Genomic DNA, 14,262 nt, shown 5'->3' with positions numbered 1-14,262 from the left:
GTCCCTCCTGACTGCCCTGGATGTGATCTTATCCCACTAGTTGCACTTCTGAGCCTTGCAACAGCCTTTTATTTGGAACTGTCAGTAGATGCCTTTTTGTATTTATTGATATTTATCTGGTTTCATGGTTTTAATGTAAATTGTATTTATATTATCTGACATTGTTGTGACCCGCCCTGAGTCTGTTTGCGGGGAGGACGGGCTATAAATGGATTAAATGAAATGTTATTGGAAAACATAGCAAACCCAGAACTTCTCTCTACCCCTACTGTTGAGATCTACAACCAAAGCACAATGTGGCAGACAAGCCTTCTTTCACTCATTCTTAACACAGAAGAATTGGCAACAGGAAATGGGGTACTGCGATTTTATTCTGAAAAATCAAGTTTGTTCAGTCACATCTTTCTGCATGTTCTTAAGTGCAGCTCAGAGGAATGAGGCGGCACAGGGAAATCAGCTGGGCAAGGCATTTCTCTGAAGACAGGTATCACAATCCCTTCATCTCTTCCCACCTGAAACACAAGAGCAAGACAAAATGACAGAATGCAGCATTCTCTGTCACCATTTGGCTTCCACTTTTACCCTGCTTCTGTGAATCTGCTTAGTACCGCATACGCTCAAACTGAAATCCAAACCAGGGGTCCCCAACACGGTGGCACCCACCAACCACCTTTCCTGGTGCCTGGCAAGTATTTTAGAAAGTGGGTGGGACCAGATAGGGCTTTTGCCCAGCAAAGCTTCGGACTAGCCACTGGAGATCTGATTGGCTGTGCAGATCTTTAAAAACGTTGCTTTGGCAGCAACTACTACCACAGCACAAGGATCTCTCTTGCGTGACTGAAAGTAAGCTGTGTGTATGCAAGAAAGTATTTTAAAAAAATATTTTCATTTAAAAAGGCATCCTGTTAAGCAAACCTTCTGCCTGATATGTTGAAGTGTTACTAAGAGAGTTATGCACCACCTCACTCCTTTACGTTTTGTGGATGGCTCCACTTCCTGCAGCAGCCGTTTCGTGGTTGCACCCACCACCCTGTATTAGAATTCCAAAGGTGCCTGCAGGCTCAAAAAGGCTAGGGATCCCAATTCAGACAATACTTGATACTACTGCAGGGTACTGATGGACACCGATAGGTGAGATCACAGCTGTAGTCTGCACAGATTGACACGTCTGCACCGTTCTAGACAGGGATACTGGAAAAGGAAAACTGATGCAATTCAAAGGAAAGCAAAAAGCCTCCCCCTCACAGCGTATCAGCTCTAAGGAAATCCCACCACCGCCACCACTAAATAATGATATTCAGATACCATGTCAAAGCTAAAACCATCCCGCAGGGAATTTTTTGGCACACGTTCTTCCTTTCCACTATTTAATCTCCACTTTGGCCATTTCCAGTTCCTCAGAGAAAGGAATGAAAGCCAGCCCATGGCACTGGCACAGAAAACTATCAGTTTCTGATCCCACTGGGCCTGCTGTATAGTGGCCCACTTTTCCTTACACTTCTAATGTCATTGGGTAAACTGCTTAGCTCCAAAACCTGTTATGTGCAGCACCAGAGAGCAATGCAGGATCCCTCTTTCCTAGGGAAACCCCTTGCTAGGCAAGCATCTCACACTTCAGCCGATACCTGACAGTTTCAGCCACTTTGGCACTTTCCCAGATGCAGTTCTCCTTGCTTGTGGCTGTGGCACTTCAAGGGTTGCCGCCGCCGCCGCCGCTGCCGAGCGCTCTGCAACTGTGCTTTCATCGGCTTCATCTGGCTCAGGTGGGAGATCAAAAACAGATTCTGAACTTGAAGGATCAGTATGAACTGCTGATTTGGACAAGTATCTGGCAGAAAAACGTACACGTTAAGGGTTTGTACTAGTCTTCATCTGCTGTGTCTCTGCTAAAAAAAACTCAAAGGCCTAGAGACTGTGTATCAGCACAACACCTTCTAATCCCTTCTGGATTTTGGTAACATGGAGGCTTCTCTCCATTCAGAGGAGATTTACAAAGCGGTGAGAGTGCATAGGCAAGCAAGCTTTCTTCAGTGAGTGAGGCGATAATCCTGTCCCTACTCCAGAAAGCCTAATTCACAATGTCTACTTACCTAGCCACTAAGAGGTCAGCTTCTGAGGGAGAGACTACAGATTTCAGCAGGTCCAATCTGAGATAGTCATCTGTAAAACAGACACACTCACCAATCTAAGTTCATGCTTTGTAAATGAAGTAAAAAATTCTCCTTCGGTATCTGCACCACAGTACTTCAGATCAACGAAGCCTGGGGACGCACCTCTGTTCTTTAAGAGACTAATGATCTCCCAAGCCAGACTTAAGCCCCGTAAGTCCCTCCAAAGCTGAGAATTACTCATCTAAACTTCTGATAATGTGGCTTTTGGAACACCCATCAGTCTGTGGGCTGATCAAGTGAAGACTATGATAGTAACAAAAATAAAGCTGCCAGACAAGCAGCACTGGCGCTTCGTCCCACGTGTGTATAAGTTTCTTTAATCGTTTATCTCTAAAGAATTTTATAACATCGGCCACTTCCTAATACACTGCACTGATAGAGGAGATTTCTAGATGTCCTCTCAAGTCTGTAGCGCAATCTTGCTCTGATCTCTCCTGTAGACAAATCCTCTTAAGGCCCATTCCACTACAGTAGGCAGTTCAGCTGTGATTTAAAGTTAACCATAACAGTATGCATTGCACAAATGATTCTACGCTGGAGGCAACTGAAGGCTTTTACAAACTGATGCTGAATAGCACCAAGGGTAAGCCTTGCTCCCAACAAATGGGAGATACAGAATACAAATAAAGTGCCATCTTCTTCTGACCCAATTTTAATTTGAAATCTTAATGCTTATCTCATGAATGTGCGCAATTCCAAAGTTCCCATGTTCTTACACGGACTGAATCTGAGCTAATTAAAAATACCACACTGCCCGTTTTGTATCCTTAACATTTCTAAGGATGTTAAGCTAAGATACAAATACGAGAGCAGGAATACACCGTAGTCTAGCCAAAATCTTAGCAGCCGTGGAACTGAGCAAGACGCGATCCATGCGAATCACGCATCTTTGTGTGAAAGCAGGCTTTGCCGCAGTTGGGAGGGAACATTGTTCTGTCTGTGACCCAAACATTTAGCTGCATTTTTTGTATTATGTTCAGTTTTGTATTCTGTTCTGTACAGAATACAACCTATTCCCCTGTAGAGACAATCACCACCAATAAATGCAACAGAGAAGACTCAATAATTCAGAGCAACCATTCCCTGAACAATAATTTCTACGTTGCACTGACTCTGACTTCGGGCTGATCTCTAGCTAGAAGATTTTGCGGCCTACTCTAAAAGCTCTAAGCCACCAATAGCCCACATTTCCTCCACTCAACCTTATCTGGGGTCAACCTCTGTTGGCAACACATGAAACCAGAGATAGTTTCTCCAGATGCAATTGCAGAAACTGCGCAGCTTCTTACAGGCAAGAGAAAGAAAGGAAGGCTACTCACTGCTGCCCTTTTCAGATCCAAAATGTACAACTGCAGCAGGGAAGAGGTTGGCCTGCAGCAAAAAGAGAGAGAAATCCCCGAGTTAGAAGGTGCACAAGAAGAATTCCTGTGGTGGCTCCATCTTAAAGTGGTGGGCTCCCAGGGGAATTGAGGGCTGTAATATCCCCCATTTTTTAAAAAAGCTGCAGTTTAAGCTATCACAGAATTCAGCCCAAAGATGTTTCATTCAGTTATGATGCTATGATGTTTTAATCTTGCTGATTGGGGAAGGGTTTGATGATACTCCTGAGCAGGGCTTTTTTTCAGCAGGAACGCGGTGGAACGGAGTTCCGGAACCTCTTGAAAATGGTCACATGGCTGGTGGCCCCGCCCCCTGATCTCCAGACAGAGGGGAGTTGAGATTGCCCTCCGCGACACCAAGCTTGGCAATCTCAACTCCCCTCTGTCTGGAGATCAGGGGGCGGAGCCACCAGCCATGTGACCATTTTCAAGAGGTTCCGGAACTCTGTCCCACCCCCTCTTTTCCCAGAAAAAAAAAGCCCTGCTCCTGAGCTTTACTTGAGGATTGTGATTTCACTTGTTTTTATTTTAAACTACTTTGAATGATATGAAAAAGTGAAATATAAATATTTCAAATAAATAAACACCATGTGAGAAAAGATATTAGTATCTGCTTGCCAATGCGCTGCTTCTCAAGAATCTAAGCTTCCACGCTGGCGATAAATCCCCTTAAAATATAGAACAGGATTTAAGGAAAATCCAAATGAAAAGAAGGTGTGGAGATTTCTCATGCGTATGTCACTAGCTGTGATTATACCAAATACTTGAGGACCTCAACTAACATCCACAGAGACCATATCTGCTTTTACTGGGACCTTCCCAGAGACCTTCAACCTCAACCTAATTTTGTAGACCTGAAATGTTTTCTCTCATATGGCCCTCCTGACGAAAGGCTGCTTCTTGTGAGACATTTTATACTTATGTTCTGAGATCAAAATATACACACTGCATCAGTTTTAAAGGGTTTGTGCATATGCAAACCATTTATTCAAAGGACATGCAACTGGGTGCCTGATTTTTTTTAAAAAAGGCTGTAATTTAATTTGCATGTTCTTCAAAACTGATGCCACACATTTTACATTTTGCAGGCAATACTGGAGCTTAATTACAAAAATGTCAATGAATACCTTGTATTAATACCGTGATAAAACACCTCTTGCCACATCGGCAGGGAATGGACTACACATTCCGGATGAATCTGTGTCAGTATTTGCTCTATTGCCAGCAGGGCTTATTGTTCTTACAAACATTCCATTGATCAGGAAAATGTAGGCTTCCTTCTAGATTCTGACCATGCAAGCATTGGTACTTTTGTCCAACAGAACAGAAAGGTAGTATTTTGCTATTAATATGGACAGAATTTAGTTTTTCAGAGCAGAGCTACTCATCTGACAGAAACACAGGATTTCCAACTCAGCGTTTACTACCAATGGGGAAAAGAGTGGTAACATTTCCTATGTAGAAAACCAACAAAGCTGATGGATCATTAAATCACAAAGGCATGAAAGGATTACTGAAAGGGAGTAGGGAAGATTCAGATCCGCTGAAGGGAGTTCTTTGCATTTGTGTTTGCAGTGGAAAATTTTGGACAGATTACTGCCCTGAATCAAATTTCTCAAGGAGAAATGAGTCAAACAGAGGGGTCTAAACAAGTAGTTTTAGGGCTGACAAGTTGAAAGTTAACGAATCACTGGTTCCAGACGGTATACACGTACGAGCTCTCAAAGGACTCCAAAATGAATTTACTGATCTTCTAACAAATATATGTATTTTCTCACTAACATCATCTTCTGTGCCAGAACACTGGAAAATATCCAGGATGTCATTTAACATCTCTCCCCAGGTAAACTGGTAAAAATGTAAAAGACAGATTTTTAAACACACATAAGAATGAGATTTGCTGAAGATGAATGAAGCATGGCTTCTGTAAAGGGAAACCCTGCTTCTCTAACATCTTAATATTCCTTGAGAGTGTCAACCAGAATGCATACTGGAGTGATCCAGTAGACACTTACACTTCCAAAAGCCTTGCTAATCTGCTATACCACAGGTTTCTGAATAAACTTAATCACAAGAAAAGAGGGTATTTCTTTTATGGATTGGTAACTTGTTAAAAAAGAAACAGAAGATGGAAAAGACTGAACAGTTTGCACATTGGAGAGAAATGAGCAGTGAAGGCCCCCAGGGATATGTATTGGGACCAGCTCTATTTAATTTATTCCTAAGTGACCTGAAAAATGAGGTGAACAGTGAGGTAGCAAATTTGTAGATTGCACCAAGTTGTTCAGGATGGTGAAAAAAGGGGATTTTAAAGAACTCCGAAAGGATCTCTCCAAATTGGATGAGTGGGCAACAAAATGGCAGATGACTTTGAAGTGCAAAGTGATGCACATCATGTAAAACAAAATTCTAACTCCCCCTTCCCCTTTTCCACAATACTAGAACTCGGGGTCATCTAATGACAATAGATGCAAGACAGACAAAAAAGAATTACTTCACATAACTTGTGGAACTCACTATCACCAGATGTGATGATTGCCGCTAACATAGATGGATTTAAAAGATGAATGGACAGATTCATGGAAGAGAGGGCTATCCTTGCTAAAGCTAAGCAGGTTAGAGCCTGTTCACCGGTTGGATGGGAGATCTCTTGAGAATCCTACATATCATTTTTTGTTAACACATGGAAGAAAGGCTGCATATAAACTAAATGAAAGTCTAAAGCTTAACAATAATAATTGATAATATCCTATATTCTTTTGTAGCTCAAGACTTGTTACTACTTTAAATGTCTGATTCTGGACACCCTGCTAGGAATAATCCAGCACAACAGCAAATAACCTTTTAACAAAGAACAAACCTTAGGGACCTACAGACTGGAAATGAGCATATGACATGATGGCTGGCTCTATCAAACATCGGGGAGGGAGAAGAGAGAACTGGGGAGTTACGTGTACGTAAAATGGCTGCCAGCATATAGCTTCCAGGAAGAAGAGAGACCACCCCCCACCCCCCAAATCAGCACTGCAAGTCACCTTCTTTGTAATGATCAGGACTTTCATACTGCCAACCTGACATCTTAGCAGTAGGAAACAATATTTATTAGGCTCTTTAAACATTTCCTTTCCCAAGCAGCAGGACCCAAGGTTGCAGGCTCCGCCAAAGGCCAGTCACAAAGGCGGCTCTCCGTAAACTTTTTAATTAAAAAGTACCAGACACTGTTAAGAAATCCCAGAGAAAACTCTTACAAAAGCTTTGAAGTCTCCGTTCCCTTCATCTGAAGGGATCCTACTATTTAGGGAAACAATAACAACAACAACAAGTGTGCCCCCCCAACCTCTTCACTTACACACTCACACACAAACACACACACAACCACCATCCTTTTCGCACCAGCCACAAATTTGGAAAATGAGGTTTTTGTAGCGAGTTAGTGTTGGAATTTTTTAATAACCTTCCCTCTCTCTTCTCCTCTCCTGCCCAATTATCGTGATGAATAATTAACATTCTGAAGGAGATAACTAAGCACAGCATCTCAGAGCTCAAAGCCCTTTAGTTCAAAGCCCTGCCCTTTTCGGTTTCTCCCGTTGCCGCCACTAAAACTTCCTTGTCAATCAAGCTCTGGGCACACACATCAAAGCTTCATGTGGGAATGGCCCCAAGGGGTCAGAGAAAATTCATGGCAGGGCCTGTGAGTGAGGCACAAAGAAAGAGGGAGCGACGGAGAGTGGAGGAATACAGTCCAAGAATGAGACAGACACAGATACACTCAGCACACAGGCACACACAAATGCTGCAGTATACACAGAGCGTGCCTCAATAAGAGCAGCTACCCTATTTTTACTCACAACTTGACAAATAAGTCCAGCTAAAGCTTTCAAGCTCCTCCCCGCTAACCAATTCCCACCACTGGCAAGACATCAGTCCAAAGCTCTTTTAATTGGAAGAGACTTAAAGGAATGAGACAGCAGCTCGTGAGCACACAAACCACAGCCTCCTCCTCGTGGCTCATTTTTGCCCCCCACTCCAGCATCTACCTGCTTTTTTTTCTTCCTAAGGCCTGGCCAATAAAAATGTCCCTCGCTGGTGTTCATCTATAGCTCAGTCCTCCCCTTTCACACAAGGTACACTGTACATTCACTCCCGAACCACTTGTTTTCTTTGCTTTCTCTGTAATCTTTCATGTCTGTTTCACTGGAATCCGGAATGGGCTTCATTGGCCACAGAAAGGAAAAAGACATTTCTCTAACATGACCTATACATCCTCTAGCCCACCATGTATGAAAAATGCATGCCCTTCTACAATATCTCTGGCCCACTGGATCACAATACTTTCAGTCCAAGGTACAATGCTTGCAAGCACATACCCACCTCAGGAATGTGCCAAGAAAAGCTCCTCCTTCCATCAACACCCACCTAGTCACCGAACTAGATGCACATCCCATGTCTCCTTCATTTATACCCCGCTGTTCTCCACAATGGAAGCCAAAAGTGGCTTACCGCATTTCCTCCTTTTCCATTTTATCCTCACAACAATCCTGTGAGGTAGGTTAGGCTGAGTGCATATGACTGGACCAAGGCCATTCCGTAAGCCTCTACAGCAGGGTGGAGATTTGAACCTGGTTCTCCCAGATTCAAGTCTAGCACTCTAACCACTACACAGCACTGACTCTCGGTACAACGTGCAAACACTGTCTGATGGCAACATTGTATCCTTTTCATTCTTATTACACGGGGTAAGAATGTTCAAATGAAATGGTCTATTTGGGGCTACTTCCGATTACTTTGTTGGCAGCAACTATCTCCAAGTTGTGAATCACTCAGTGCTGCCTCTATACTATGGATTCCTTTCACATTTGAATGCTCGGCCCAGCGACTTCCTCTTTTCTGGAAGAATGCATTTGGATCAGGAGCCCGCCAGATCTTCTGCAGATCACAATCTCATTTAGTTTATATTTTCAATTAATTGGTTAAAAGCATCTGGAGATGATAAAAAGATTTAAAAGCTGCAGAATCAAAGCCTACGTTAGAGCCCAAAGAGCACCACAGACCATCCAAAGTTAGATTTTGGGGTGGAAAAGAGACGGTGCATAATACAGGAACTTGTGCTATTTGACACTCGAGCGGAATCCAGTCCAGTAGAGTACAGCCCAACCCCATTTCTGAAAGCACAGGGGATTTGCCTATCAATACAGCCAAACCTACCGAGCCTTAAATAAATATTTTTGTGTATTACCTGAAATTCAGTGGTGCAGCTGGAACCTCTCTACAGCAAGCATTTATGTATCTCCCGACACAAACACAGAATGAAGCCCTGTGTAGCCCTGACCAAATGTATTATTGGTCTAAACCCAGCATATATGCCCCCCCCCCATTTTATGCTCACAACAGGGAGGCAGAGTGAACGAGCGAGCGAGCGAGCGGCTGGCTGAGGGCCACCCAGTAAACTTAATGCACAGAGGTAGGGCTAAATCTGGCTCTCGAGATAAAAGAACAGAGAGATGTGCATGAAGAGATGCAGGGTGGGTGGCTCAGAGATTAAATGGACTGCCTTGGTCAGTAAGGAAAAAATGTGGCAGATCTGAACTATCATCTCAGCTCTGGTTCAGTGTCTTAACTACAAGGGCCAGAGGCATCAGCACATTAAGAACCCAAGAATCTGCCTTGGCCGGATCCGACGGAGGGTCCACCTAGTCCAGCATTCCACTTCCAAACCACAGGCAGATGTCCCTGGAAGGTTATAAGCACAACACTGTGTTAGTCAGCATGTTAAAACTTTCATTCGAATCTCTCCTTCTATGGGGCTTAGGAGACCATACAGTATAATTTAACGAGCTCAAAATGTGTCTAAAGCTGGGAATTTCGATACAGGTTTCTTCTTGTGTTAATCTGTTCTTAAAGAAAGGTCAGTCCAGAAGATCAAGCACAGCCAGCACCAACTGTTGAAAAGTTATAACGCGTGTCCTAAAAACAGAATTTATCAAGGCAGGGTGTGTAACCACTGAATACTGCAAGAGAGCCAATGCCACACTGGTCCCTTTCTCTGAGCCAATATATGAGCTGTGACATCATCTCAAACAATGGTCCAGCATATCTATGGGACCACCTCTCTCCGTGTTCCACCATGGCAGCTTTGCTCATCTGAACAGGGCCTTCTGCAGGTGCAACCTTGCACATGGGCAAAATCAATGCTGCCTATATACATGCCTTCTCTGTCGTGGCCCCCACTTTATGGAATGGCCTACCTGAAGAGGTTCAGAAAGATCCCTCTCTCTTGGCTTTCCACAAACAATGCAAAACTGAATTATTCACAAAGGCTTTTTACTCAAGTAGGAGGGCTGTAATATATGGAAGCTGTCTCAAAGAGATGCATCAGCGAAGGGACAGGGAGGAACCATATACTTTACTACTACTGCTGTAACTATGGTCCTATTGGTTAGATCCTATGTTGTTTAATATAATTACTTATGCTCTGTTTCAGCAATTATTCAACTCTGTATTGGATATCTGCTGGTTTCAAATTTTGGCAAAATCGCAGTTATATGCCCTATTCTGTATGTACTGAAATGTCTTTGAAATTGTCTGTACTGACTGTTGTAATCTGCCCTGAGTTTCAGTAAGAAAGGTGGACTATAAACATCATAAATAAATAAACAAATAGATAAAATAATAGCGCGCTGGGCTTCCCAAACACAGTTCACACCTGACCGATGAACGGGATTGCCCAGAAATCATAGCCCCACCCTTGACCCCTGAGTGAGTGGGCACTGAAGGAGCACACTGGGAGCCAATGGCTAACTGAATTAGCCTGCAGTCGAAAAGGGTAGGAAGATGCCTGTCCATTGTTCTGGGAAATGACAGATGTATCCCTCTTAAAGTCAATCTGGGGTGGGGGTATGCAGCTAGGCATCAAAACGTAGGGAAATGCTGCTTTACAGAAGGGTAAGTACTATTTGCTCTCTTTGTTACTGAGACCTTAAAGTAATCAGCAGTCACACATCAGCTCCTAAGTCAGAAAATCTCTCCGAAAACTAGAAGGCAACCATCATTTTATGGCAAGTCTTAAGGTTTTTGGAGTTCTCTAAACTCTGAAAAATAAACGTGTAGATCAAAAAGCTAAATAAAAGCCCAACCAAGCAAAGCACAGACTATCCTAGAAGTGAGAGAATAATCTTCAAAGTTTAAGATTCCCTGTACAAGTACATATTTGAGCAGCATCCCTCCTCAATTTGTAAATATTTTATTTAGATTTTTGAGCTTTCTTGAAGGCTCAGGGCGAGTAACAGTATTTTTAAAAGCTACCTTTGATTATGGATTTCTTTTCACAGTAATGTTGCACATTTACATGAATAGTTTCCTTTTACCCTGACAAGAATACTTAATGTCCAAAGACAAACCTGTTAAATATTCTGTGGTCCCTTCAACAATTCTGGAATATACATTGCTTGCACTAAACAAGAAAATCAGGGAATTCCCTCTGTCCCCTTCTTCAAGACTACATATATAAAGTGGGAATAATAATATTAGCATTTATGTACTATTTTGTCAAGTAGTCCAAGCATTTTGCATAGCTATGATGCTATAGGTTCAGAACTGAGTCTAAGACACCAAGAGGAAGGGTCATCTGTAAAGGCTGAGTGGAAACTGCTCAGATGAATAAGGAAGCCTAGAGGCTACAAGACATCTTCTAATAGAGTCCCTACCTTGAAGGGACCACCTGATCAATACTTGCCAGGAGCCAACATCAGGGGAAGGCCTCAGTCTCTATGCCCTGTTGCTGGCCTTCCTTAACCAGCTGACCACTTCATGAGACAGGATGCCGGACTTGACGGATCACTGGTCTGATCCCACAGGGCTATTCTTCACTTATAGCCATTTGACTACAGCAGATGGCTGCAATTCAGGACCTTTACTGCATCACCAGGAGATTTGAATAAGGAGATATAGAACAGGGTGTCGTCAGCATATTGATGACAGCCAAGCCCAAAACTGTGATTTTATTTTAATTTTATTTATTGGATTTATTATCCGCTCTCCCCATGAATGGGCACAGAGTGGATCACAAACAGCTAAATGAGTTTACATAAAGCAACTAGGGCTTTATTGTAGAGGTTGAATAGTGTGGGAGATAGGATTATATCCTGAGGAACCGCATGAGATAGGTGCCACACGGATGATAAATGGTGTCCATTGACAATCCTTTGTGTCCAATCCATGAGGAATGGTTTGAACCAGTCCAAAGCCTACCCCCTGATATCAACTGTATCCAAGTCTGCAGATAAATTCAGCAGAAGCATCAAAGAGGTGTGGATTTTGTCTACATTCAGCTTGAAGTCATCAAAGCTACCAGGGCTATCTCTGTCCCATAGACTGTCTTGAAACCAAAGTGAAAATAGTTCAGAGCTGATGAGTTATCCAAGACAACCTGGAGTGGGCTCTGCTACTGCTCTCTCAATCACTTTGTCTTGAAAGGGCAGATTAAGAGGCTCAGCGATAACTGGCCATACCATTTTTGTGTCAGGATGAGTAGGAGTAGCTTACAGATCCAGATGACTTAGGCAATTTCTTGAATGATTATCTAAAACTTTGATTCCAAGCAGTCATTACTGTGCATGCAAAAATTCTCCACCGTGTCTTGGCCTCCAAGAAAAAATCCTTTCCAACAGTCAAAGTATGAAGTTTCACTGCCTCATTTGGGGACTTACAAGTTTTCCATCAAAGAAAGCTAAACAGTTTTAAGACTAGAGGTTAAAAGCAACTTTAAGGACTGGGTTGAGTGGGTATGATTCATAACTATATACCCGGTGCCATGCCCTGCAAGTTAAATACTAGTCTTGGGTTATCTCTGGCCATTGTCTGAACTGGCATTCATTCCAGCAAGCTGCTGCTGAAGTTCAAGCACATTTCCTGAAAAAACTTCAACAACGAATCCTTAAACAATGCACTGCAGCAATTCCTCTCAAGTGTACTTGAAATTTACCTGACCCCGCAAAGGATAGAACACCTTGAAAAACTTCTCTTGAGAATGTGACGCCATTGTCCATTTCCTTATACACTGTAACAATAGGAGAAAGGTGCCCCTTGTGATGTTAGTCCATGTATTACAAGAGAGTAACAATAACATTCGATTTATATACTGCTCTTCAGGACAACTTAACACCCACTTAGAGCAGTTTACAAAGTATGTTATTATTATCCTGTGAGGTGGGTGGGGCTGAGAGAGCTCCAGAGAGCTGTGACTGACCCAAGGTCACCCAGCTGGCTTCAAGTGGAGGAGTGGGGAATCAAACCCGGTTCTCCAGATTAGAGTCCCGCGCTCTTAACCACTACACCAAACAGAAAGTCTTCTTAACAAAAGGCACTGATTTTCCTGACACATCCCTGGGCTGTCACATCCCTGGTCACCCCAGCCCTGGGAGAGAAGGGATGAAATTGAGGCATTGCCCTAAGTATGCCAGCAGTACCATAACAGAGCAGAAGGGGCTATCCAGTGGGTCAGCAGGAAAGAAGCAGGTAGAAAGAAGGGCACCAAAGACAGTTCCTGACGAAGTAAAGCCTACTCAAGAACAAAGGTCTTCTTTGAAGACGTTCTGAACTCTGCAGGCTGGCCATGTCTGGGCTCCTCTGGAGTCAGGCCACCAGCTCAGCTGGTTAGATTTGGGAGCACAGACTGGAGCCCGGACCTGAAAGCAGAGAGCTTGGAGCTGAAGGTGAGGCTGGAACTGGAGAACAGGGTTTGCGCCGAGTGGATCGGTTGATCCAGCAATGCAGGTTTCTCAAGCCTCAGCCTAAACAGGCTGGGAGTTGATCTGACTCGGTTACTTTTACTGGCAGGTGTTGAGATGCTGGAGACTGAGCTGTGAATTGGCCGGGGTCCTGTGAAGCAACACTACTCTCAGAGCCCTGTTCTGGATCCAGGCTGGGATTGAGTGCTGCCACTATGGCGCTTTGCTTCCTTTGTTTAGCCTTTGTTTAGCCCAGGCCTTCTGCCAATGCCGCTCTTGAGAAACAGGAGCAGGTGCTGAGGAGCTACAAGGCCAGGTTCACATCTTGGCTGGCAAATGCCTACTGGTTATCTCCGAGGCTAGTGGCGAGGTCTCACTTGCAGGCTTTAGCAGCGTGGCCTCTGGTGCTACTGGAGCATGGTGAGCAGGTGCCTTTGCAGCATCAGGCTCTCCTTGATCGCCCTGGTCCTCCTGGTTTCCTGGCCTTGACTCTTCAGGCACTCCAAGTTAGAGATACTGGGCTGGTCAGAGGGGGCCATTACAGGAGAAAAATCTATTCTGGAGTGGGCACAGGGAAGCAGGAACTGGGTGTGTCCAGGAGAAGGGTAATAAAAAGGCCACCGCTAGAACAGATAGAGGGGGAACAGCTGGCTGGGACCAGGTAGGAGTGAAGAAGGCAAGTAGCCAGTCAGGCCTGAGCTCTCTATGGTCTGTAGAGACACAAGACTCTCCTGGACCAGGAAAGTGGCACTGTTAGCCAAAGGGTAGCATGCATCACCTGCCGCCACAAGCCTGCGTGGCCTATCTGCCTCGGGTACTAACCCAACAGGATGGGCACGGCAGCCTGCGGTAGGTGTTATCAGGACCTAGTAAAGGATCCAAGGTGGAAAAGCAGACCTGGAACCTGGATGAAAGCAGGCAGAGATTATAAGGATTGCGGGCATTTAAAGCCCTATATGGTTTGTGTAATAACTCCACAGCGTCCTG

The 14,262-nt window shown here is 43.9% G+C and overlaps 1 protein-coding gene across 1 annotated transcript in view; it reads right to left on the bottom strand.

Moving 5' to 3' along the window:
- Positions 1-353: 353 nt before the first annotated feature.
- The window catches only part of ASPSCR1 (ASPSCR1 tether for SLC2A4, UBX domain containing), an 86,805-nt gene continuing 72,896 nt past the window's right edge, over positions 354-14,262 (bottom strand). Inside the window, exons 14-17 of the mRNA XM_054977502.1 lie at positions 3,491-3,542; positions 2,091-2,160; positions 1,626-1,828; positions 354-512 (exon numbers count right to left, since the gene is read on the bottom strand). Of these exons, the coding sequence (XP_054833477.1) occupies positions 499-512; positions 1,626-1,828; positions 2,091-2,160; positions 3,491-3,542 (339 nt within the window). The 3' untranslated portion in view covers positions 354-498. The remainder of the gene's footprint in view (positions 513-1,625; positions 1,829-2,090; positions 2,161-3,490; positions 3,543-14,262) is intronic.

The sequence above is a fragment of the Eublepharis macularius genome, chromosome 4 (genome assembly GCF_028583425.1).
Source record: "Eublepharis macularius isolate TG4126 chromosome 4, MPM_Emac_v1.0, whole genome shotgun sequence".
Taxonomy (NCBI): Eukaryota; Metazoa; Chordata; class Lepidosauria; order Squamata; family Eublepharidae; genus Eublepharis; species Eublepharis macularius.
The sequence above is the reverse complement of the archived record's forward strand: the minus strand, read 5'-3'. Positions and strand labels throughout refer to the sequence as shown.